Consider the following 27,873-nt stretch of genomic DNA (forward strand, 5'->3'; position numbering starts at 1 on the left):
GATGGACAGGGAAGCCTGGCGTGCTGCAGTCCATGGGGTCACAAAGAGTTGGACACGACTGAGGGACTGAAGTGAACTGCCTCACCTTGTGCCAATGTTATCTCAAAATGCATGTTGTGGGTGAGGGGCCTGGTGCCACTCTGAGTTTTGAGACATTTCCTTTCTCTAATTAGCAGCCTGCTGATATAACATACTGCTAAAGGCTAGCAGGTGGGGAACTCTTTCTGCCCTCTTCTGATGTCTATGTCAGAAGCTTTGTCTTATCTCTTTTATACTTTAATAAAACTTTATCACACAAAAGTTCTGAGCGATCAAGCCTCGTCACTTGCCCCAGACTGAATTCCTCTCCTCCAGAGGCCAAGAATCCTGGTGTCTTTCATGGCTCAGCAACAACTTTTCACTATTGTATGGCACATGGAACTATATTCAATATCTTGTAATAAACTATAACGGAAAAAGTTATGAAAAAGAATATATATATATATGTATAACTGAGCTGCTTTGCTATACACCAAAAACTAACACAACACTGTAAATCAACTATACTTCAATTGAAAAAAAAATCTACACAATAACTCATAAACTTGAAACCCAAGGAATAACGCACTAAATAATGAATTCTCAATGTGTCTGGTCTGAAAAGAATTCTGATCATCACGGAATACTTAGCAGATACTGCATATGGACAACGACAGGAACATTTGGGTGTTTATGCATGTTAGTGTATGTGTCCTCTACACAGTACATTTCATATCCACCCATACTCACCATCTTTGGTTAATCAAGTAGATGCAGACAGGGTAAGATGGAATCTCTATGAGGCCGGACAGGGCTAAGTTGGCATAAATGTTTCCACCTAGATCACCTGCACTCAGAGTGAGGCCATAATACACCAAGCTGCACACGAACCTGCAATTGGGGGTGAAAGACAAGAAAGACAATGGGAAAGTCCATAAGCATTTGTCAGAAAAGATTAAAACACTGGTTCAAATAATGCCCTCTGTCTCAAAGAGTAAGTTTGACTCCCTCATTAGGCTTTCTATCCTAATATAATTTCTATACTAGGACAAAATAAAAATAAAATAAAGAGGCCTTGGAAATGTTGTGAGCTACGTCTAGATGCTCTATAAAGCAAACGAGTGGCCAGGCCCTGACAGAGAAGATGTCATTAGTGCCCTCATCACACACTTCTGCATTTATTAGGAGACAATGACTCTATTTTAAATTTATTTAATTCAACTATTTATAAACACTTGCCCTAAGCAGTCACTGTGATATTATGAAAATGATTCTACAAAAGAACTCCTAGGGACAGGCCAACAGGGGATGGTGTTGAGAACACATGCTAATAAGTGCCTGAGTCACCAGTGGGTGGCCTGCTGGCCAGAGTGACAGGGACTCTAACACCTGGCCATAGTCTCAACCCCTCCTGGCATTCAGCAGGTGCATATGCTGCAGACAGCCACAACAGGTAAGAGAAGACGAGGCCATGGCAGAGGCAGGCTCCTCTAGGACTATCAAAGCCCGGCACTGATTTCTGCGCAGCTTTGCCGAAACATCGAGGCAGCACCCCTTGCGTGGCAGATATTGTGCCAGGCATGGAGCCTATGTCTTACAGCCCAGAAGCTACGCTGGAGAAAAGGCCATCCTGAAACTCCAAACTGGGGAGTAACAGGAACTTCTTCCAGAGTGAAGGGAATACAGCACTCTCTGCTTATCCACAGGGGATACGTTCTAAGACTCCTGGTGGATGCCTGAAACCATCGATAGGATCAAATCCTTTATGTACTATTTTTTGCCCTAGACAGCCATCCCTATAATAAGGTTTAACTTCTATATTAGGCCTCGTAATAGAACATATGAATTGCTGGCATCACTACTCTTATGCTTTGGGGTCATTACTAAGTAAAATAAGGGTGATGTGAACACAAGCCCTGGGATACGGATAGTCGATCTGATAAGTAAGACAATGTAAGTGACTAACAAGCAGGATATGCTGGACAAGGAGATGATTCATGTCTTAGGTGGGATGGAGTGGGAGGGAACGAGATTTCATCATACACTTAGAATGTCATGCAATTTAAAAACTTATGAGTTGTTACTTTCTGGAATTTTTCATTTAATATTTTCAGACTGCAGCTGACCTCAGGTAATTGAAAACCACAGAGAGCAAAACCTTTTGTGCCTAGGAAACTGCATTATTAAAAATAAAACGAACTAGAACAGAACATAAATAAACCCTGAAACTAGGCTTTGTTAAACATGAATGCATTTTGTAAACCAAAAATTTCTATACAACAGTAAAACACTTGGGTTTTGGAAATTCATTAGTTTTTATGTTTATACAGTTCATTTTGACAAGTGTTAATTACGAGGAAACTCCCAGTTGCATCTCTTTTCCTTAGAAAAAGTCCAATAAGCTACAACTATGAAGAGATCAACAGGAAAGGGAAAGCGTTCTTTCCATCTCTGCCAAAAAAGCAGAGTGGGCCAAGCGCCCCAGGTTATTATTACGAATGGGCCACAGGAACCAGGGAGAGGGAAGGTTACGAATGGGCCACAGGAACCAGGGAGAGGGAAGGCAGGAAGAGCGGTCCCTGGAATGGGCCACAGGAACCAGGGAGAGGGAAGGCAGGGAGAGCGGTCCCTGGAGACGGCCTGCTTAGTGACTCATCCCTCTCTGGCAAATGAGCTCCGGCAGCAGCTACTTCCCATTACTTCATCCTAGGTAGAGCTGTCATTCATAAACTATGGATGACGAGCAGAGTCACAGCTGGGGCATCACGGGTAAGGATGCAAGGCAACAGGGAATTGTCTGGTTTCCCTGCCTGCTAGTACTTTGCTGTGAGCAGCAAGCTGAGCAAACTGAAATATTTTCCTAATTTTTTTTCCTTCACTCCATACAGCCTGTGGGATCTCAGTTCCCCAACCAGGGATTGAACCTGTGTCCCCTGCATCGGAAGCACAGGGTTTTAACCACTGGACTGCCAGGGGAATCCCCTTCCTAAAGTATTTTTTAAATCCTTCCCATCTGCAGTAGAGACGAGACCCTCCTCTTACTTAGTGCTATTCCTAATGTATTGTATGTGTTGGTATGTATTTATTCTGCATTTAAAACAGAAGTCCTAGTGAAGAATTCCAGACATAGAAATACACATACATATTTAATTCAGGCTGTAAAGGTAGTAAGAAGGGCACAAACAAACAAAGCCAGTTCAAGACACTAGAGGAGCTTAGCTGGTGGTAAGAGAAAATAGGGAGAACATGCAAGGAAGGCCTCTGGTCCCGAGATGGGGACCCTGCCTACAAATTTCCTTGATGGCAGATTTGGTCATTTGGATGCATAATTACAGCTATTAAAATCATTTCAACCCTGTTTATGGGACCCAAACAAAAATTTTAAATGCTTGCATAATATTTAACAGTATACTTAGGGCATCATGGAATTATTATCCCACACTACTGTGGGAAACAGCAAAGGAACAGATGTTAAACACAGAGGTATAATTTCACTCCCCAGTTAAGGCTTTCTTCAGTGACAGATCCACAGAAAAGATTTTAGAATTTTATAGCATCTTCAAAAAGAACGGCTCTATGTGGAATGACACTGTCTCTGTTATCGTGTGTTTTAACATTGTGAGCCCTGGGGGCAGAAGTTTATTTGAGAAGAGCTCATTTGGCTGTGTAAGACACAAAATAAACAGGAATATTCTCCCTGACTCTGGGTCTAGTTTGTCTATTTTTTTTTTTATCCCCTGAAGTCTAGAACCCAAAAGTTAATATTCCTGGGAAAAAACCTTAAAAACTGTAAGTAAGTAACCCCTAAGAAAGCAGATGCTTCCTTCAAGGCAGAGGGTTTGATTGACTGTCTACATGACATGCAAATGCAGTTTTATGGAGCCTTAAAGTACCTGAACATACTTTGTAAGTATTTCCTTTACAATTGATAGAACCTCAAATTAGTAGCTCCCATGCAAGGACACAGAAATCGGCATACTGAGTGAAGTGAGTCAGACAGAGAAAGATAAATATCATGTGATGTTGCTTATATGTGGAATCAAAAAAAAAAAGGGTACAAATAAACTTATCTACAGAACAGAGAGTTACAGATGTAGAAAACAAACTTATGGTTATCAGGGGTAAGGGGGAGAGACAAACTGAGAGACTGGGATTGGCAGATACACAGTGTGTGTGTGTAGGTGGGGGGCTGCTGTGTGTGCTTGAACTCATTTGCTAAGGCATGTCTGACTCTTTGTGACCCTGTGTACTGCAGCCCTCCAGGCTCCTCTGTCCACAGGATTTTCCAGGCAAGAACACTGGAGTGGGTTGCCATGCCCTCCTTCAGGGGATCTTCCCAACCCAGGGATCGAACTTACGTCTCCTGCATTGGCAGGCAGGTTCTATACCACTACCACCACCTGGAAGCCCCCATACATACCCTACTACATAGAAAATAGATAACTAACAGTCCTGCCCTGTGCTACTGTATAGCACAGGGAACTCTGCTCAAAACCCTACAATGGCCTATATGGGAAAAGAATCTTAAAAAAATGGATATACGTATATGCACAACTGATTCACTTTGCTGCACACCTGAGGCTAACACAACAGTGTAGATCAACTGTATGCCAATAAATATTTTAAATTAATTAATCAATTGATTATTTTAAAAACAGGTTCCCTTACTCCCTGAATCCCCATGCCTCCAAGCTTGTGTCCTTCATTCAACATTTCTTATGTTTCCATGATATTCCAGCAGCAAGCTGGCTCAGAGAGCTGGTGTGACCTGACCCCTAACCATATAGGTGGTAGCCAGGGTTTGATTGGGTGGGAAAAGAGAATCATGCTATAGAAAACTATCTTTGCAGCTTCTTCTTCTCAATCTACTGTTCTTTTTAGCTTTATATATGTATGATTAACTTCATATAAAATGACTTCCCATGTGAAAAATACAAGTTTCTATGTAGCCTTCTTGCCAAATACATGCAAACCACAGCACATCCATCCTTTAGGCCAGTAAATATGATGTTCGTGTCCAATCCTGGACCAAATTACACTTATGGCACTTTAATGGAATGGATAATATTAAAACACATGGGTACTCTACAAATTCTACATATGGATTATCCATTTTTCCCTTTTCCACAATTTTATTCTTTCAATGGAACCATTTGAACCATTCAGTGCAATCTACATTAATGCTAAGAACATTCTGACGGCAGGTCAGAATTAGCCAAACTAGAAAATCAGGTTTGGAGAGTGCTAACCCATTCATTCACTGACTGGCACCGGGGCTTTGAGGCTTTTTTGAGGCTGTCATGTGGCACTCCTAGGACACTCCTAGGATCTCATTGATAGGAGGGATAACAGCTCACTTGTTGAGTCAGTGAGTGGGAATGTTCAATTAGAATGTGCTACCTGCCTGAGGCCAAAACCAAGGGGAGGTACTTCAAAGTTCTCCTTAGAAACTCTTCTGTCCCTGGTCTGTCTGCTGCTTTCCTTTTTTTTAAGGAGGAGGGTTGGGGGATTTAGATCCAGCTAGTCAAGGCTATGGTTTTTCCAGTAGTCATGTATAGATGTGAGAGTTGGACTGTGAAGAAAGCTGAGGACTGAGAATTGATCCTTTTGAACTGTGGTGTTGGAGAAGACTCTTGAGAGTCCCTTGGACTGCAAGGAGATCCAACCAGTCCATCCTAAAGGAGATCAGTCCTGGGTGTTCATTGGAAGGATTGATGTTGAAGCTGAAACTCCAATACTTTGGCCACCTGATGCAAAGAGCTGACTCATTTGAAAAGACCCTGATGCTGGGAAAGATTGAGGGCAGGAGGAGAAGGGGATGACAGAGGATGAGATGGTTGGATGGCATCACCGACTCGATGGACATGAGTTTGGGTGAACTCCGGGAGTTGGTGATGGACAGGGAAGCCTGGTGTGCTGTCGCAAAGAGTCAGACACGACTGAGCGACTGAACTGAACTGAACTGGGGGATTTAAAATTTACATTAGATACTTCATAAGCAAAGATGTGTTTCTGACATCTGTAAGTTCTTTAAACCTCCTGGCAGACACCATTATTTCCTCCTTGAAAGGGAGGATGCTGAGAAAGCTCAGGTGAGTACAATGCCTAAGGGAGGCAGGGAGGGTTGTTTTTTCTGAAAACAATCTCATGCTGAACGCAAGAGTGAAATTTTCTGTAACCCTGAAGAAAGAAGAGACTATCAGTAACCTGGGTTGCGGACCACAGCAGAGCCCTTAGAGAGAATTACCAGATGAACATCAGGGTCAGCGTGTGCCCCAGGAGCACCCGGCGACGGAAGAGGTCCAGGACGCTGCCGGCCTCCTCGCAGCTCCCGCCTGCTGGGCGCGCCAGCGAGAAGCTGCACCTGAGCTGCCGGTTCCTCTTGGCGATGAGGCGCAGAGTGGCTTCAGCCTCAAGCAGCCGACCCTGGGAGTATAACCAACGAGGGGATTCAGGAATGGATCTGAAAGAGACGTCATCAGAGGCTGTATATTCGTACAGGTACATACGCACCGGAAGGAGACAGATCCCCCACGCAGGACATGGTCCCCAGACCACAAGTGGATTCCATATTAGGGTTAAAGCTTGACTCTCCCAATGACAAGTGGAAGGGAGAGGGCTACAGAGGGCAGCTGTCAACAGCTGCCAACATTAATAATGGCCTCTTTTATGACTGGAAACCAAAAACATGCTTCCAAAGCTGCAGTGAAAAAAGCAGACTATGCGTTTACTTTTTTTTACTTATTTTTAATTGAAGGAAAATTGCTTTACAGTATTGTGTTGGTTTCTACTAAGCATCAACATGATGCATTTACTTTTCAGCAAATTTTAATATATAAATAGCAATTTATAATTTATAAATCATATAAATAATATATAAACAGTAATACAATACTGAGTAATTCTTCAAAAAACATGCATCAGAGATGAGACTCCAAATCATGGTCAAGTGTTGTTAGAATAATATTAATAAACATAATACAGAGTTTTTAAAGTTCTGAAAAAGCCTCACAAAGATTAAAATCTCTATTATACATCAGAAGAGAATTTTTAAAGTGTTTTTAACATAGTGATGCTATTTAAAAGGTAGAGATTATTTGAAGACTACATATAAAAATGAAAAAGAAGTGATCACATTTTAGCAGCTTTAGAGCTTTTAAAGCTTTAATATTTTCCAGTCAGCTGACACACTCACTTTAATATGTCCTGAGGATATTTCCTGATCTCCCAAGTCCTTCAAGAAACAAAGCTTATTTTCTGGTTAACTTTCATTTCCAAAAAATAACAGTTGTTTCTCACTATAGCAACAAAGTATCGAACATTTCTGTTGCCACAGCTCTCTTTCATCAGTTTCAAGACAGGTATTATGCATCTTTTCTCCTCTTCACAGTTCTGCATATTTTTAGGGGACCTTTCAAAACCAACTGGTGGCAGGAACATGGACACCTTGTTTATAAAACACAGCATCAAACCTTTTGATCTAGTTTGATATTATTTGACTAAAATGAAACCTGTATGCATTTACTTTTCTTTGATGTACTTGTTTTTAATTGAAGGATATTTAAAGTGCCTTTTAGAACTCTCCCTGCCTTTCAGTAAGGAGAGTGAAGGGCAGCAAACACCACACAGTTTGTGACTTCATGGAGAGCCAGTTCCTCAATAACCATGTGAGCGCTTTCATTTTGCATGAGCGATGTAATAGGCGCTGAGAGGAGAGACAATGGAAACAAAAAAAGGCAGGCATTTTCCCAGGAGTTCTGCTAGGGAGAGAGACTATTGAGGCACAACATTTGGTTATCAACAAAAGCAGGAACAAAGGCTTCTATAACCTCCTGAAAAAATTCCTTTATTCACCTTTTCACTGCTATCTGATTATTGTTACTAATACACAAGTAAATAATCAAGTAAAATGCCATTTGATTGGAAGTTAGGCCAGCCGATGATTATCATCTGATCAACTGGTCCTATCCACAGGGCCATATATGAGGTACAATGTAAAACTATCTGATCAAGCCTACTACTACTACTACTACTACTAAGTCGCTTCAGTCGTGTCCGACTCTGTGCGACCCCACAGACAGCAGCCACCAGGCTCCGCTGTCCCTGGGATTCTCCAGGCAAGAACACTGGAGTGGGTTGCCATTTCCTTCTCCAATGCATGAAAGTGAAAAGTGAAAGTGAAGTCGCTCAGTCGTGTCCGACTCTTCCGCAACCCCATGGACGGCAGCCTACCAGGCTCCTCTGTCCATGGGATTTTCCAGGCAAGAGTACTGGAGTGGGGTGCCATTGCCTTCTGGTGATCAAGCCTAAATACAAATAAAAAGAACATAAGACTGGTGGGGTGATATGGAGAGTATACGTGTGGGATAGAAATATAACTGAAATAACAGAAAATCTATTATAGTAAAAATTAAAACTGAGGAGGACTAGAGGAGTGGAAAAGGACCAAGAAGGAAATAGTAACACATTAGCAGTCACTATTATTATATCTTTGACTAATTTATTCCCCCCTTCCTATTAAGGTTCTCTGTGTTTTCAGAATTGTTTATAAGCAATAAAGTCACTTTTAAAACTTTGTAAATCATGTTTAAAGATGGTATTTGAGAGATACTCAGGTTTTAGAAATTTGACTCTGTGTTAATAAAATTATTTCTACTTGGATTTATCTGGATGATTTAAACATAGGACCTGATATTTCTCCACATTTTGAGAAGCCGATAAGCTTCTCAATAACAAAGCCCCACCCAGTTGCCAATGGACAGTTTTAGGAATATGAGTTCTAATGTGAGCTCATTATTTCCACAAAACAGCAGGGCATGTTTCTAAAAGGAAAAGGAGGCCCTTGAATATGCTGCCCTCTACACAGTGTCCTGATCACTTTTAGAAGCTATATTGCTAATTTAACACTGAGGCCTCTGCTTGAAAATGTCCTGTCAATTTCTTTCAAGGTGCCCTTTTTAAATTAAGGGGGCACTGATTTCTAAAATAAAACTGTTCTAATTCAAGTATTGTAAAAACGAGGAATTTTCGAGCTAAGTAACAAGGTCTCTAGTAAAACAAAAAAGGTATGTCTCTAAAATGACATGACTGTTTCTGATGTTGCTGACGGTTAATGAAGGCTAATTCTAAAGGTTTTTGTGCCAACATCTGTCCAATGGACAGGAGGCATCTGGTCTATGGAAGGGCCCCGGGCTTTGGTGCTGGGAAATGCAGCTGAGCAAAGAGCTGGGGCTGTTCAGAGCTCGTTTTATAGAGGTTAGGCTCCGTGTGAGGCAGAAATAAGGGACCACTGGAAGGGCGCCAAGTAAGTACTGCAGAATTCAGACAAGAAAGTGAATGATTGGTATCTGACCAGGAAAAGCTTGGAGCGGGTGGCTTTTAAGCAAACTGGGAAGGCTACTAATAAATAAGAGAAATAGCGAGAAGGGCACTGAAGGAGCTGGCCATAGCACTGAGTAGGAGGCACCAGGGCAGACCAGCCTAAGGGGTAAACCGGAACAGTGAGCAGCCTAGTATGCTGATGGGAACACAAGATGGGGTAGGGGATAAACTGGAGGCTGACTGCAGCGAGCCTTACTTTCCAGGCTTGATGGTATAGAGTGATTTTACGTCCTTTCTTCCGTTTCCCATTTTTCACGACCAGAATTAATCTCTCATCAAGTCAAAGTCCCCACCGACTACTAAGCAGTAACAAACAGAATATACATTCTGAAAACTCAAAGAATGCCTCGGATCAACCAGTGAAGTCACTCTACTATTGAAGGAGGGATGAGAACCAGCCTGGATTAAAAAGTATGCCTGTGTGCTCAATCACTCAGTCGTGCTTGACTCTTTGCGACCCCATGGTCTCTGCGTCTCCTGCATTGGCAGGCAGATTCTTTACCAACTGTGCCACCTGGAAAGCTCTACGAAGTAGGCAGTTTATTAAATGTTTAAAAATAAAATTCATTTATTTACTAATATGAACAAGAATGCTTATTAATTCAAGGAATACATTTTTCCCAAAAATTTACAATATACAGCGTAATAAAATAAGGCTAGTTTTCCTTTCTAATAAAATTATCTCACTCTAGTTCACATAACTGAATGCATTTCATAAATTTTACCTTTCTAATATAGGTTGGGGGCTTCCCTGGAGGCTCAGTGGTAAAGAATCTGCCTGCTAAGCAGGAGACATGGGTTCGATCCCTGGGTAGGGAAGATTCCCTGGAGAAGGAAATGGCAACCCACTCCAGCATTCTTGCCTGAGAAATCCCATGGACAGAGAAGCCTGCTGGGCTACAGTCCATGAGGTCGCAAAAGAATCAGATATGACTTAGAGACTAAACAACAACATCAATAAATATAGGTTAACTATTTCTATTATATTTGTTTTTGCACTTAACAATTCTCTTGACTTCAAAGAGAGAATGAAAACAGATTTCAGCTCAATCCCCACCAAATCTCAATTAGTAGAACTTATATAAAGAATTACTAAATCGAATTGCTGCCTCAATGAAAATTCTATTACAGGTATCTCACTTTACAGCACAGAAGAAAGCTGGTGCCGCTGGCTGAAAGTTTTATTTATCCAAAAGATTTTGATGTTTTGGATTAAAGGTCTGATATCTAAAGGGAGAAAACCTTTCATAAGCACAGTCAAACTTCTGGAGAAACAGGCCTAAGTTGGTGGCTCATCTTACAGCCTTAAGAGGAGCATGGTGTGATATCTTGCCTAGACCAGGGCATCATCCTTGTACTGCTTTGAATCCATGCACTCTAAGGATTTCTCCCATATCTGAGCATCTTCCCATGTCCACCTGTAGAGGCCCTGAGATGACAGTCATCTGTGGAATGAGGAGGTATCACTATACATTCAATATGCATAGACTGGTCTATAATATCATACTTTGGTCACACCCCTAGCACAGGATCTGATCCAGCCTGAAGATTTTTAAGCTTAAGGCATTAGGTTAAAAAAGAAACTAGTACCCTCCCTTGAGAATTTGAAGGTTAAAATGCAGAGGTTGAGAGGTTACTTTAAACAAGGGATACCTGCATTCTGAATTAATTAAGCATCTCTCTTCCCAGGAGCTGCCAAGCATTGGAGCGCTTGCGGAATTTAGTTCTTCACCAAAGTCAGTTCAGGCAAACTCCTGAAAGGGAATAACGCTGCTCATTGACCCGCATCCTCTTAAGACATTCCTTCTGCTTATTAAATTAAAAGTCTAAGAGGAAAAACTACTTACAAAGATAAGAGAAAGACCACGGTTCCCTGCAGGTTAACCAGTATGGCTAGGGTCCTCCAGGAACGGATGAAGTATCCCAACAGGGCATATTGGGCGATGCCAACTGCGAAGAAGAGGCCACCAATTGACCCTAATTCAGGAAAAGAGACTTGTTACTGGAGAAAGAACCATCTGCAACCCCATTCCAACCCAGGTCACGGAACCAGTCCTTTCTTTCTGAGACGTCAGTAGAAAGAAAAACCTACACAGATATCATCGAGGATCAGATGATAAAACCAGAAGAGAGGCCAGGAGATCAGTGGGAAAGAAGGAAGGACAGATGAAAAATACAAACCGCATGTGGTCAAGATAAATTTTAAGGGCTGCCCAAGTGCTTTCTCGTTGATGTTGCACTGACATCTGCCTGAACTTGTGGCTGAGGCCTGGAAATACTGCTTGCTGTGTGGTGGGAGGTTTTTAGGTCACGAGACTATGGCAGTGTTGGGCCTGCATCTCCTTCACAGCGGCTGTCCCTGAAATCCTTGAGTCACAGCCTACTCCCCAGTTCTCATATGGTCCTTCCCCATTTATCACCACCAGACACATGACATTTTACATTTGTTTCTTGTCTTTCTCTTCCAAGTAGAATGTAAGTTCCACAAAGCATGAATTTTTGTCAGCACACTGACAGTAAAAACATCAACCACGGGGTTGTTAAGATCTTATGATTTTTAAATACATAACAAATGAGTACAAACCCACCGTGCTGCCCAGTATACTTGCAAACTCTGCGCCTCTGACATGCTTTCTGTAACTGCTACTATTAGTAGTAGAGAGCATCCATCACTATTTATTTATATAACAGCTACTATTGGTTGAGATTTAGACTTTATAAACATTGTCCCATAAAGCCGGTACCACTATTAGCTATCTAGAGACGGAGGAAATAGCTCAGAGAAAGTTAGGTGCTGCGGTCTAAGACAGGGGGCTGTAGGGGCCCCACCAGGAGGTGCTGTCCCCTGGTCTGACTGGACAGCCTGCACTCCGTACCGCTCCTGTCCCCTGTCACCCTTCTAGGGAAAGGCCGGCTCCTGTGCGCATCCCACAGCAACACGACTTTGTTACAGGAATTTTCTACAACAATCCTGCAAGACAAACATTTCTCCTATTCTTGTCCACAGATTATCAGCTTACAACAAAACACAATGACTTGTTTGCTGTCTGCCCTAGTGAGGAAAAGGGGATGCAGAAGGGAAGGCTAATGTGACAGTAAGTTCAGCATGAACAGAAAACCAGTCAGGGCATGCGGTCTGCTAAGTAAGGGAATGGGATTTCCATTCCCTGTGATTTCCCTAGAAACTTAGATAATCAATAGCTATTACAGATTCATTACAGGGCACCAAATAGCACCTGGTTTCCAAGAACAAGGCTTTCTGTCACTGCTCAGAACAGTTCCGAGTACTCGGTATCCACTGACAACATGGCAAAAAGACAAAGGACCACAGGATGAGGCCATTTCAGCGGGACCAAGTTCAGACCCCAGTTCTTCTCTACACTGCCATATGACTTTGGGAAAATCCCTAAATATCTGAGTCTCTGTTTTCTCATAAATGAAAAAGAAATAATAATACAAACCTCAAAAAGTAGAGTCATTAGTTTCAAATGAACTAATGCATGCTGTACAAATGTTAGCTATACAGTCCTACTGTAAAAAGGGCATAGCCCTTTATATCAATTAACGTCCCCAAAAATGCCATCTGGAAGCCTCCTCTGGTGAGTGTCTGTTATAAAATGTTGCCTACTTAGCACTCCTTTCTAACTCCAAGAATCCTTTCCTTTTTTTTGGAAAGATGACCTCCCTATATTTCATCCCTGTGGTTCAAGGGGGAGACATCAATCGTGGTTCCACCATGGTGACCCCAGCTGGGACAATCAGAGTTCCTACCAGTATTTCAGGGTTTTCAAATACTGAACTTGGCAGTGAAACCAATGACCTGCTGGGCCTCATCCCTGACTGAGCAGGGGAAGTTTCTCAGAGACAACGGGAAACAGAAATGAGATGCACCTAACTTCCTGGTTCTAAGCATTGCCAAGGCCTGGCTCTTCTTGGTTTGGGTGTGTTAACCAAAAGATTTCCCTTTGCATCTAAACTCATCACAGTTGAATCTCTGTCACAGAAAGACCTGTTATCAGCTGGATATGGTATACAGGAGGAAAAGGATTCAAAGGTTCTAGTTTCATGACTTAAATACCATGATGACATGGCTATAGATAGAAGTCCCAGAAAAGAATGTAGATTTTAGGTGAAAGAAAGCGATACCTTTAACTTGAGGGGTCAACAGACATCTGCACATGATACCCAGCCAGAGGTTGCACACATATGCCCGGAAATGACAACAGGAATAAGGCGAGGAGATAAAGATGTGGTAAGGCTCTAGGCTATTTGAAAAATTTAATTAAAAAAAAAATGAACATTTCAAATCACCACTTCTGCATTTTGTAACTCTGGAATGCCATAGGTGGTTTTGTAGCTGTTTATGGGCCTATCCAGGTGGCACAGTGGTCAAGAATCTGCCTGCCAATGCAAGAGACTCAGGAGACTCGGATTCCATCCCTGTGTCTGGAAGATCTCCTGGAGGAGGAAATGGCAACCTACTCCTGTTTTCTTGCCTGGGAAATCCCATGGACAGAGGAGCCTGGCAGAGTCCATGGCGTCACAAAGAGTCAGACACAACTGAGCACACACACACGCGCCCATGGTCTTTGGTTATTTACATCTATTTTTCAGATTTCTTTTCTGCTTATTTTTAATTAATTTCAAGTCTGCAACCCCTGGTCAGTTTGCACTAGCAAAAGTCAAATTTCAGCAGGTGAGAAGATAATGTACAGTGATGACTTCATTTTTTTAAGCAGCACCAATGATCCATCCAGCTTTCAAGGAGAAGGCCGTGAAGCCCCCTTGGTCCCTTTTTCTCTTGCCTTCTCTGCTGATTCTTTAGCAGGTCACCATGTATGCACTTTCCTCCTCTTTCACTACTCCCACCTGGTACAAAACATCTGCGGATTCCACAGGGGTGACCACACCAGCCTCCTGAATGGCCCCTCAACTTCTACTCTTGCTTCTCTACGATCCAGCCTGCTTACACCTACCAGAGTAATCTTTCTCTATGTAAAATTCTATGGCTCCTCTCTTTAATTCAGTCACTGGCTACTCATTGCATTTTGAGTTAAAAAAAAAAAATCCCTAATTTGGCCCATTACGCTACATCACTCAGCCCCTCCAGCCTGATCTCAGCCCAGCCTCCTCCTGCCTTTCCACACTGCATCTTTTCAGGTGCTCAGAGAAGCTCATTCCTGCCCTCAGGGGCCTGGTTCTTGCCACTCTATCTGACTGGAATGTTTGCTCAGAAAATCACACCCCCTAGGTCTTTTGCATCATTCACATCTTTGATTAAATACCTACATCAAAGTTTCCTCTAACTATCCTATTTAATGTAACTGTCCCCTGCACTTACTGCCTACTCTATTATCCTGTTTAATTTTCTTCACTGCACTTAAAGTTTTCAGAAATTACTTCACATTGGTTATGCCTCTCCTGACTAAAACATAAGTTCCATAAGAGCAAGGACCTTCCCCCACCCAGGCCTGGCGTGTTCACTCTTTTATCCCAAGTGTCTGTCTATAAAAGTAGTATCTGGATAGCATTAACATATATACCTACCACGTGTAAAATAGACAGCTAGTGGGAAGCTGCTGTATAGCACAGGGAGCTCTACTGGGTGCTCTGTGAGGACCTAGAGAGCTGGTATGGGGTGGGGGAAGGGAGGGGACATATGTATACATACAGCTGACTCAGTTGTATAACAGAAACTAACACAACATCGTAAAGCAATTATATTCCAATAAGAAAAGAATAAATGGAAAAGGCCAACTTAAGAGATTGGGATTGACATATACATACTACAATATACAAAACAGATGACCAACAAGGACCTACTGAATAGCACAGGGAACTTTACGCAGTACTCTGTAATGGCCTGTATGGGAAAAGAACCTAAAAAAAGAGTGGATACATGAATATATATAACTGCTTGACTTGCTGTCCACCTAAAACTAACACAACATTGTAAATCAATGATATTTCCATGAAAAGTTTTTTAAAAAGCAGTGTGTCTGGTACATGGCCAGGTCTGTTTAATAAATGTATGTTGCAGAACAGATATGCAAAGGAGACGCTCTGGAAGGACGCACAGCAATCTGTTTACAATTGTGGTCTTTGGGTGAGCAGGACTATATGTGTTCTTTATGTTTCACTTCTATATGTTTCTTGATTTTTTTTTTACAATGAACATCAATAACTTTTGATATAAGGTATTTATATAAGAAAATTAAAAACAAATATACTAATATGACATTTTTCATAGCTTTAGTATTTTACCTTTTCTACTCTCAAAAATTTTCAATCAATTTTACTTATTCTTGTTAAGCACTACACTGCAACTGGTTAAAAATGGATGTTTTCAGTTTGCACTTATACTTTGTTATATGTACTTTATATAGTATTTTATACATACTGCAAATATTATTTGTAATCATGCACAATTTTTCAAAACAAATTTTTTTTTTTTACTGCTAAACAATCAGGGTGCCGTGCCATGCTAAGACGCTTTAGTAATGTCCGACTCTTTGCAACCCATGGACTGTATAGCCTGCCATGCTCCTCTGTCCATTGGATTCCTCCAATGAATCCCCTATTGCAAATCATTTAGGTTTTTCCCCTCAATTTCTTTCAGTTCTGAGCGTATCTGACATTATAGGAGTATATAAAATCATGCTGGAGAGCCGCATGGATGGACCTAGAGAGTGTCATACTGACTGGAGTCAGACAGAGGAGAAATATCACATGACATCCCTTATTTGTGGAATCTAAAAAGAAATGATACACATGTACTTACTTACAAAACATAGACTCATAGACTTACAGAACAAATGTATGACTGCTGGGTGGGAAAGGGATAGTTAGGGAGTTTGGGATGGACAAGTACACACTGCTACATTTAAAACAGAAAACCAACAAGGATGTACTGTATAGCATATGGAAAGCTGCTCAATGCTATGTGGCAGCCTAGATGGGAGGGGAGTTTGGGGGAGAACGGACACATGTATATGTATGGCTGAGACTCTTCCCTGTTCATTTGAAATTATCACAATGTTGTTCATCAGCTATACCTCAAAACAAAATAAAAATGTGTGTTTTTTTTTTTTTAATTGTGCTGGAGAGAACAGCCTGGAAAGAAAGGTGAAGGACAAAACTTTGGGGGAAGACTGCTCATGGGAGAGGGAAGGAGGAAACTCCTCGCAAAAGAGTTTTAGGGGCAGCAGAAACTTATTTCTGTCCTGGGTGCAGGTCAAGTGCACTGGCCTTCTGGGAACTCTCTCAAGCTCCTTCTGAATTTCACATTGAATTTGGCAACCATCTGGTACCACTGTTGCAGTTTTTTCCCCTTTCTTCCTTTTCCCTTTGCTATAAAAATTTTAATAGTCTTACTTTAACTCAGCCTCAAGGACAAGAACGGAAGGTGAAAGCACTTTAACAGAAATCTTTTCACTGGCTTCAGGCAACTGGAAAGGTAGCAAGAGACCAAGAGGTCTTTCTTTTTGCTGAAGGTAGGCAACGGGACAGGAATCATCCTAGAGAACTTGGTAGGGTGGGGGAAGTATACATGTTTTGTAAGAAAGCATCTTCTTCATGGAACAACTAGAAGCAAATGTGAATATTTTAATAGACGAATGTGCCAGGAAGATGAAGAACACGTACTCATGATGCTTTGTATGAGCAAGATTTTGGACTCAGGGAAACGAAAACCCCAGGAGAGGGTGCTTTTGTGTCTTCCCCTGGATAATGTGAGTGGTCATGAACACCATCATCACTCATTTCTGGCAAAGTCCCAGCAAGTCTGAACCCACTACTTGCAAAAATGACTTTAACAGTCTCAATGCAAACTGAAGACTCAAAGGATGTTTTCTCACTGATCCTAACTTAGGACTTGAGCTAGGGAAAAAAAAAAAAAAAGCCCACCTCTAATGGCTTTGCTGAAAGCTAATATAGACAAAGTGAATTATGAAGCATGATGTGTAAGAAGCAGGTAAGAAGCCTGTCCTCTGAGGATGGAGCTGGTGTCTCCTCCTCCCCAGTCTAGTTCTAACTTGTTCAACCCTCTGTGTCCTTCAGCTTGGACAGCAGTTCGGTGGACATAATACAGCAGAGCTTATTTTGCCTCTGTCTTCCAATTCAATACATTAGCCTTTACTAACTCCAAAGACATGACCAGTGACAAAAAAGGGCCAAGCCACCAGTATTCATATGAGGTGACCCATGACAACACCCTCATGGCAGAAAGCAAAGAAGAACTAAAGCACCGCTTGATGAAGGTGAAAGAGGAGAGTGGAAAAGCTGGCCTAAAACTAAACATTCAAAAAACTAAGATCCCATCACTTCATGGCAGATAAATGGGGAAACAATGGAAACAGTGACAGCTTTTATTTTGGGGGCTCCAAAATCACTGAGAACGGTGACTGCAGCCATGAAATTAAAAGATGCTTGCTTCTTGGAAGAAAGGCTATGACAAACCAGACAGCATATTAAAAGGCAGAGACATTACTTTGCTGACAAAGATCTATAAAGTCAAAGCTATGATTTTTCTAGTAGTCATGTACGGATGTGAGAGCTGGATCATAAAGAAGGCTGAGTGCTGAAGAACTGATGCTTTTGAACTGTGGTGTTGGAGAAGACTCCTGAGAGTCCCTTGGACTGCAAGGAAATCAAACCAGTCAGTGCTGAAGGAAATCCACCCTGAATATTAATTGGAAGGATTAATGGTGAAGCTAAAGCTCTAATACTTTGGCCACCTGATGTGAAAAGCCAACTCATTAGAAAAGATCCTGATACTGGGAAAGACTGAAGGCAGGAGGAGAAGGCGGTGACAGATGATGAGATGCTTGGATGGCATCACAGACTCAAGGGACACGAGTTTGAGCAAACTCTGGGAGATGGTGAAGGACAGGGAAGCCTGGCATGCTGCATCCATGGGATTGCAAGAGTCGGACGTGACTGAGTGACTGAACAACAATAAATGGAAGATACAAGAGGGGAGTCCTCAGGGAAAAGTGGGATGACATGGGCCTGGCATCATCCTCGCCCTGACAGTCATGAGCTGTGTGAAAACAGGCACACAACCTCTCCTTTTGTTATGTGGAACATATTGACTGAAACCACCCACTCCAGCCAGGCACCAGTAACCATTTGCAGTATTTTATGACAGGAGGTCCTAGTAAGGAACCCGGAACAAGCCACCACCAACCAAAAGAGTTTGGGAAAGGTCAAAAGGAGACACCTTGTGTCCGACGACCTCCCAGAATTCTTCTCACTGGCATCCATCTTGGCTAAGCAACACTTATGCCACTAGGAAGCACCCTGAGTCAGAATAACTGGCCAAAGACTACCCAGAAACTAATCCTATCACCATAAAACCACGTGGTAGAGCCACGTGGTAGAGCAGCTCTCCTGGGTTCCCTTACGTTGCTGCTCTACACCCAGGCGCTCCTTCCCAATAAAGTCTCTTGCTTTGTCAGCATGGGTGTCTCCTCTGACAATTCACTTCTGAGTGTTAGACAAGAGCCCATTCTCAGGTTCTAGAAGGGCTCCCCTTCCTGCAACATTTTCAGCAGTGAAGTGTCTTCATTTGTAAAATGAAGGTAGAAATTCTTAACTTGTAGGTTCTGGGAATATTAGAGGCATTGGCCAGATGCAGAGCTTGGTTCCTGGTATATAACAGATGCTCAGCAAATGACAGCTGGCATTCTATCACCTACATCCTCATGTAGACTCATTTCTACAGTTGCACAATCAACTTGTTCCCATATTAGTATAAGAACATCTATAGTACTCAATAACATTTAAATGAATGGAAAGCAAAACAAAGTTCTCACTGCAAACCTATAGTCCACAAAGTAGAATCTTAGTGCAATCACCCTCCCAAGACATTAAGTCAAGGATGCTTTTAAAATCATTGATAGTTCTTGAGAAGATGATGGGATGGTTAAAAGTAATACAGAACATGGCCTCCATTTGGAAACTTAAACATCACTAAAGAAATACTACAAGAGTACTACCTGCTGATTTGAAGAGAACAGTAAAAAGGCCTATGAGACAAAGATTTAATAAAATACAATACCAAGGCACTGAAACAGGAGTTTCTAGTATTTCCTCTGCACTAGTTTTCACTTTATGGTAAAAAGCAGTTAACGAATACCTTCAGGCAATCTGTGAGTATAGGGAAAAGGTCACCATCTGTAGGCCCCAGGGGAGAGTATCAATAGGGGAATAAAATAAAATACTAATGACTCATTCAAGGCCACACAGAACTCAGGAAAGGAAATCTAGGGATTTCCCTGGCAGTCCCATGATGACAACTATGCTTCCAAGGCAGGGAATGCAGGTTGGATCCCTGCTCAGGGAACTAAGAGCCCATATGGTCAAAAAATTAAAAAAAAAAAAAAAATCCAGAAAGAAAGCAAATCTAGTATCTGGATCAGATCAGATCAGATCAGTCGCTCAGTCGTGTCCGACTCTTTGCGACCCCATGAATCGCAGCACGCCAGGCCTCCCTGTCCATCACCAACTCCTGGAGTTCATTGAGACTCACGTCCATTGAGTCAGTATTTGGATAGAGCACCCCAAATCTAGATGCATTTTTAGACACGAGGGCTAAGCTGGTTCCTACATAGTTCTCTGGAGCCCCTCCCCATCTCCAAGTCGGCCTGGATTGAAGCAGTACCTGCGAGTGCCCAGTAGGCGGTGCCCACACATTCATTCAGCAGGACAAAGGCCACTAGCGACATCCCTCCATTCATCATGCCCACCAGGAAGCGAGTTACTGCAAAGAACTCATATGAGGGGGAAAAGCCATTTGCGATAGCAAACAAGATGTCAAGAGCAAAACCTAGAAAGAGAAGAACAGTATGCAATAATCCAGAGGCAAAACACACTTGATGAATGCAATATATATGTTAATTTGTAAAGATAAATCTTTGTGAATTTAAATTTTCTAAGCTATGGTTTGTATTTAAATCAGTTCCTCTTAAAGATTATCAAGAAAAACTGAGGTTTTCTTTGTTACAAGTTGATTTCTGTCCTCATGTGCAGTTTTCAACTATTCCCAATAATGCTGAAAATTGAAAATTCCTAGCTCATACTCAGCTTGTCAAGTGAACTATGCTGAGTCCTGTGGAGCTCATCTGCATGAATCAACATACAAGATATAAGGAAATGGATATAAGGAAATGGACTAGCAAATCGCCTCAATCTTTGTTCTCTGTAGAAGCATGGCATGAATTGGGACCCACAGCTTGCAGAAGGCACCACTAGGAAATGCTTATAATGCAGATACCTGGCCTTTCTCAGGTGTGCTTTAAAATGCTTGGCCAGAAGCACCTGGCTTCTCACCAGTGAAATAAAAATCAGTTCTGGGTCCACACAGCAATTCCCTGAGAAACTTAAGAAAATGGTCTCCTTACTATTTCTCTGGGAACCTTAGGAAAATAACTTCTCTTATTCAGTTCATGAACACTAACAGATTACCTGTGAGATAGACTTTTTTCCTTCCGAAGCGATCAGAGAGTTGACCAAAAGTGATAACTCCCACAAACACACCACTGAAGAAAAAAGAGCTTGCTGCACTCACTTTGTAAGATCTGTTGGCAATTAAAAACCACTAGAGGAAGAAAAAAAACAAAGGGGAGACGTTTAAGGCACAGAAAAGACAGATGGATGGAGTTAGCTATTTTAAAAAAGCAAATGTACAACAAAAACTTGTATACTAGGATTTCTCCACTGCATTACCACTATTCACCAGAATTCAACAGAACATCCATCCAGGACAACACCCAAGGAGATTCTGTCTTCAGAAACCCCAGAAATTGTCATTGTAATCTGCTCCCACAGTAGTCTATAAACGTGCTGTTACAGCACTGAACACAGTACAGTATGTAATAGCTAATTACTTACCCGTCTGTTGACTATGTCCTCACTCCAAGTCCCTGCATTTTTAGTCCCTGAATACAGGAAGAGCTGTATGCCATTAGTTTCCATTTCTCTGACACCTAACATACTATATGACATATATGAGGCCAAAAACGAAAGGTCCTTTTCTCCAATAAATTAATGGGCTTTAAATCCCTTGAGTATTTTCCTTGAAAAATGATCTATACAATAACAATATGATTGGGCTTCCCAGGTGGCTCACTGCTAAAGAATCCTGCAATGCAGAAGACTTGAGTTTGATCCCTAGGTCAGAAAGATTCCCCAGAGGAGGAACCGGTAACACACTCTAGTATTCTTGCCTGGGAAATCCCATGGGCAGAGGAGACTGGTGGAGTCCACAGAGTCGCAAAGAGTTGGACATGACTTCGCAATTAAATAAAAACAAACCATATGATACAGTGATTCCACTTCTGAGTATACAATACAAAAGAACTGAAAGCAGGGATTCAAACAGGTATTTGTGTGCTAAGGTTCATAGCAGCATTAGTTACAACACCCAAAAGGTGGAATGAACCCTAATGTTCATTCACAGATGAACGGATAAACAAAATGTGGTATATACATCCAATGGAATATTATACAGCCTTAAAAAGGAATGAAATTCTAGCAAGCTACAACATGGATGAACTCTGACTTTATGCTAAGTGAAACAAACAGACAAAAAGAAAAAATATTGTGTGATTACATTTATGAGTGTGACACTGCAATTTATAATAAGAAATATATATTTGGTTTTTAACCATTGTTCCTATAACATAGCTCTTGAAGCCCTTGTAATTTCCTATGTAAGAATTACAGGGCTATCTTTTTTTTTTTTTTTTTTAAGGAGTCAGTAATTCTTTTTTTACTTCAAACAACTTCAGACAATATTTTAAAGATTTTTATACATAAGCTAACATACAGCTTATTTTTCTTTTATGAGAGAAATGTACGAACAGTACCCTTAATTATACCTCTGCAAATAGGGCATTTTCTTAGAGAAGGGGCACATTCCTGGCATACTACCAGATGACCACAAGGAATGAATACAATAGAAACTTCTTTGTCCATACACACTTTACAAGTTCTTTCTTCTTGCAGCCTTCTCAACTGCTCTTCCAGGGACAGACCTGAAACATCTGTTGGAATATACTTCATATTCTTTTCCACAAACAAGTTCTTATATAATGTAGGGTCAATTTCCTTAAGACAGTTTTTGAAGATGTTGGCAGCACTATTTCCTTTAACTAAAACGGTATCAATCAGTTCTCTTGTTTGTAAAGGTATCTGTGTTTTTTGCTTAATAATATCATGCTCCTGTTTATTAATTACATTGGCCATTAAAAGATTATCCAGGATAGGAAGCACACACGTCAACTGTTGAAAGAGAGCCATTCTATTCCTCCGAAGTAATGACAAATCATCTGACGCTGTTTCTTCAGTTTGTCTTTTCTTCTCTTCCTCCTTTTCTTCTTCTCTTTTCTCATCTTCAGCATTAAGAAGTGCTGACACAATATCATTAACTGTTTTGTAATTCTCTCCAGTTGTTAGGATTTTACTCTGAACTGTCCGCTTTACCAGGCTTCTACTAAAGCCCATTTCCAAGGCAGCTTTAACCACAGGTGTATTCATCATGACTGCATCGTCTGAAGAACTTTCTCCAGGTCCAAAATGAACAATTGGTGGATCAGCATTTTCATCTCCAGAAGTATTTGCAGTTGACAAGAGCTGTTCAAGAAGATGAGGATATCTGGCTTGAATCTCACTAACAAACTCCTGCCCTTTCATTCGTATCAAGAACTCACACCTTGGAAACCATTTGGCGTGTTCTACCCATGGGTCATCTCCAGATTCCCAACACCTTAAGCCACCATCACAACAAAAGCACTTGACATCGTCGTTGCGACCTACATAATAGAAACCAGCACTTGCAAGCTGCTCGGGCTGAACTGATACAGTAGATGGCCAGTACATAAATGTTCTCAGGCGAGCTGCATGTGTCTGCATACTCAAATTTGAAATGCTGAACCTCAGCGTTTCCAGAGAATTTTCCAAAAATGGACAGCTGGGAAAATGTTTCTGGTGTTCTAACATGGCATCATCCTTTGGTTCCCAGTTATTTAGCGTCCCACCACAGGCAAAGCAGGCTACCCTGTCTCCAGGTCCTATATAATAAAAGCCAGCTCTTGCCAATTCTGATGGTGACAGAAAGGTTAATGGCCACATTTGATAAGTAAGAAATCTCGCTTCTTCAGTACTCATGGCATAACTGTAGGGGTTAGTCCTCAATGGGGAAAAGTCTTCGACTGCTCGAGAATTAATAGGGTTTGGTGAAAGGTTGGAATAAGAACCACTGAATGATCTACCATGTTCCAAAGTGGGTGATAATGAGTCGTAAAACTGTTTCTCATTGGAAGAAGCATTCTTAAAGTAGATTCCAGACTAGTAACAGAAACTAGATTCTGAATAAAGCTACAGCTCGGATACAGTTGTTTATGCTTCTCAATAGGATTGTCTCCTTGTTTCCAGTTATCCAGCATCAGGCCACAACAGAAGCATTTGACCTTGTCATTCACACCAGTGTAATAAAAACCAGCACGAGCAAGACTCCTTTCTGAGACAGGAACACCGGCGGGGAAAGTTGAATATGTAGACATTCGGTAGAGCGGTAAAGAATATGCATTCGGTCAGCTCACAAAAAGTCGTATGTCATTTTTTGTTTGTTGCCAATCGTCCAATTTGACAAGACTGTGCTGTCTTCCATCACACTCTTGATTTTTACTTTTTGACAGCAAAAATCCTTTACATGAAATTTTTCTTCTCTTCACATTAGTTTTTTTTTTTTTTCACCATTAAAAAAGAATCAAATGATAGGCTCCTATTTACATAAAATTCACTACACCTTCTTTACTGGATTTACATCTGAATTTACACTCAGGCAGGATGACTCTATCTCCTATATTATCAAAATACTATTTAATACTCTTTAGGACTATATTAACTCAAGTACTATTTCTGTTCACTATTTGGTATAATACTAAGCAGACTGAAAGAAGTTGAGACACTTTTGAAAATATGTTTAACACTCCTTGATTTTTCAAGGAAGTTTATATTCCCAAAATTCTAAACAAAGACACAATACTTATGCCTTTAATTTGCTTTTGGTTACAAATCACATAGCCTGGATATCAAGCCAATTAATGGCCATCCTATAAGAGAAAAAAAACTATATGCAGACTTTTTTCCCTCCAAGCACTCTTAATATATTTTTTATAAAAAAAATCTTTTATTCTAGTAAACAATAAGTCTTCATATGGTCACATTATCTAAAGGCTAATTTCACATAGCTTATCATCATAGTATTTACTTAAGAAAGTTAAAGTAGCTTCAGTTAACAATTTTGGAGGATGTCAACACCTACAAGCATTGTTGAACCTATATCTGTTATACTGTGTACGATGTTAAAACTCACAAGCCACTAACTCATCTTTGTTAATACTGTCTATATTTGTTTTCATTTCCTGCAGCATCATTATGTTGTCTTTCTTCCTAACTTTGCATACCACTTTATAATATTTGGTCAACTGAAGGTATTGCCTCCATAAACTAGTTAACCATAAGGTTTCTACAGCAGAACCTTTTTACATAACTTGTCTTTCATTTAAGAATCATGCATCTACAATATCACTCATTTTGTATTTAAAGGTAAATCAAGTTTATCAAGATACAGCTTGACTGTTCTAGTATTATCACAAATGCCTAACAAGATCTTATCACCAACACTGCTTATGCATAATATGCCAGTAATTAAGTCTACTAGCCTTGTTTCTGAAAACCCTTCATATTTTAAAAGTATAAGTCATACACAAAATTACACTCCGCAGAATTCAAACGATATCCCTTTATAAAGTTTCTGGGTGTCCATAATGGGATTTATTACTGCAGGGGAAAAAGTAGATTCTTCAGGGCTGTAAATCGCGGGGCCGGCGCAGCAGACGCGGAAACTGCTCAGCCGCCCGGAGCCTCCTCAGACCCTTGAACGCGACGCCGGCAGAAGGGGGCGGCCGGGTGGCTGGGCTCCAGCGCGCCACAGGCTCCCCGCCCGCGCGAGGCCCACGCCGACAGGGCTATCTTTAAAAAAAAAAAACTTTTTATATGATTTTGGGGTAGAGCCAATTAACAATGTTGTGTCAATTTCAAGTGAACGCAAAGGGACTCAGTCACACATGTACACATACCTATTCTCCCCTCCCCCTCCAGGCTGTCACGTAACACTGAACAGAGCTCCACATGCTGTACAGTAGGTTCCTGTTGGTTACCCGTTTTAAATATAGCAGTGTGTACACGTCCATTCCAAACTCCCTAACTCTCCCCTCAGGGGGTATATTTTTTTATAAGATTTATTTTTCCAGTTCCTGAAAAAGCTTCAGAGCAATAAAGCTAAAACAGGTGTCTTTTATCATTTGTAACAAGCCCCTTTCAATCACACCGAGCTTATTATGTTAATGAGGTGACTTTTGGAAAGCCTCATAGATAGGGGCTGGTTGTCAGGGGAGCCAACCATGTAAAGAGGGTTGGAACTTTCAGCCCCTCCCTCCAGGCCTCTGGGCAGGGGAGAGCGATTGGAGGTTGAATCAACTGCCAATGGCCAAAGGCTTAATCAATCATGCCTTCATAATGAAGCTGCCAAAAAATCCAAAAAGATGTGGTTTGGAGAGCTTCCAGGTCACTGAACTTGTGCTGGTACTGGGAGGGCAGTTGAGCTCTGAGGGTGTGGAAGCTCTATTCTCTTCCATCCGTCTACACCTTGCCCTGTGCACCTCTTCTACCTGGCTGTTCTGGAGTTACAGCTTTTTATAATAAATCAGTAGTCTAGTAAATAAAATGTTTGAGTTCTGGGAAATTCCCTAGCAAATTAATCCAACCAAAGGAGGAGGTAAGAGGACCCTCTGATTTACAATCAGCTTATCAGAAGCACAGGAAATAGCCTGAACTTGTGACTGATGTCTGAAGGGGGCAGAGGGGGCAGTCCTGTGGGATGGAACCCTGACCTGTGGGACCTGATGTTAACTCAGGTAGATGGTATCAGACCTGAACCAAACTGTAGTACACCCTGCTGGTATGGCAGAACAGCCTGATGTGGGAACCCCACCCTGCCCCCTAACTCCCACCCACACGTATCTGTTGGCAGAAGTGTCTGAAGGGAAGTAGCTGCCAGTAGAGGAGATACTGGAGGAGTGTTTTTCCTTCACCTGGACTAATCAAATCCCCAGAGACAAAGCAGCATAGTGGTTACCAGGGGCTGGGAGAGTGAGGAGTTACCTGTTAGTTTGGGATAATGACAGAGTTGTTGAGGTGGATAGTGGTGATGTTTGCACAAAGATGTGAATGTATTTAATGTCCCTGGACTGTACACTTTAAAATGACATGCTTTATGCTATGTATGTTTTACCACAATAAAAAATAATCCCTGGAGTACTGTGTGTCTTAGTTGTTCAGTCGTGTCTGACTCTTTGTGACCTATGGACTGTAGCCCCCCAGGCTCCTCTGTCCATGGGATTTCCCAGGCAAGAATACTGGAGTGGGTTGCCATTTCCTTCTCCAAGGGATCTTCCCAACCCAGGGACTGAACCCGGGTCTCCTGCATTGCAGGCAGATTCTTTACCATTAGGGAAACTTACAAGCTCAAAGAGAAAGCAATCACCTTCTACTTAAAATGCCATTATCTTTAGACCTAGCTAGTGACGTGTTACGGTGACCTTTGCTAACAGAGATGAAAGCCAACCTGTGTCTCAGATGTGACCTCAGAGAACCAAGAGACTGCTCATCTCTCCCCCCCACAGCCCCTTTCCTGGGCTCAGCAAAGACAAGTTTAACAAAGCCCCTTCTCAAAAACTTGCATGGAGACACCCCTTACTTGTCCCTTCTCTATCCTTCAAACTGCTCCTGTCCCATGCTTTGACAATCAGTTGTTATGGCCCAAAGCACATCTAACTCCTCTCCTTCTCTTGTATTTCCTGCAAGACCAGATGGATAAAGATCTTGACAAGACATCTTTAGGCAACAACTACACACACAAACATTTAGGCACTGGAAAATAAACAAGGATGAAGCCCCTCACTAATGCTGTGCTTTACTACTTCTGAGTTCTTCTGTCCTTCACATGCAGTTCTTAACAAGATTAATTAACTATTTTCCTAGCCCTTCATGGATTAGAAATAATAATCTAGACTGCTACTGCCCTTAAAAATAGTAATCAGGCAGTTACTGCTCTTGGTGGCAGTCATAATTTAAATAAGAGAGTGATGGAAGATCTGTGACCAAAAACTGAACTACACTCCAGGTTTTTTTTCATCCCAGTATTTAATAAGTACTTGATTAGTTTCTACTAGAGGTTAATAATGGAGAAGGCAATGGCACCCCACTCCAGTACTCTTACCTGGAAAATCCCATGGACAGAGGAGCCTGATAGGCTGCAGTCCATGGGGTCGCTAAGAGTCGGACACGACTGAGTGACTTCACTTTCACTTTCCACTTTCATGCATTGGAGAAGGAAATGGCAACCCA

General features: G+C 41.5%; 1 protein-coding gene and 1 pseudogene across 2 annotated transcripts in view; both read right to left on the minus strand.

Moving 5' to 3' along the window:
* LOC102274735 (solute carrier family 22 member 15) overlaps positions 1-27,873 on the minus strand; it is a 183,745-nt gene that overhangs the window by 108,132 nt on the left and 47,740 nt on the right. For both annotated transcript variants that reach the window (XM_070367436.1, XM_070367437.1), the window contains exons 3-7: positions 20,866-20,998; positions 20,063-20,227; positions 11,247-11,376; positions 6,266-6,481; positions 769-909 (exon numbers count right to left, since the gene is read on the minus strand). In XM_070367436.1, coding sequence (XP_070223537.1) covers positions 769-909; positions 6,266-6,481; positions 11,247-11,376; positions 20,063-20,227; positions 20,866-20,998 — 785 coding nt within the window. The remainder of the gene's footprint in view (positions 1-768; positions 910-6,265; positions 6,482-11,246; positions 11,377-20,062; positions 20,228-20,865; positions 20,999-27,873) is intronic.
* LOC138987207 (baculoviral IAP repeat-containing protein 2 pseudogene) lies at positions 22,172-23,967 on the minus strand (annotated as a pseudogene).

The sequence above is a fragment of the Bos mutus genome, chromosome 3 (assembly GCF_027580195.1).
Source record: "Bos mutus isolate GX-2022 chromosome 3, NWIPB_WYAK_1.1, whole genome shotgun sequence".
Taxonomy (NCBI): Eukaryota; Metazoa; Chordata; class Mammalia; order Artiodactyla; family Bovidae; genus Bos; species Bos mutus.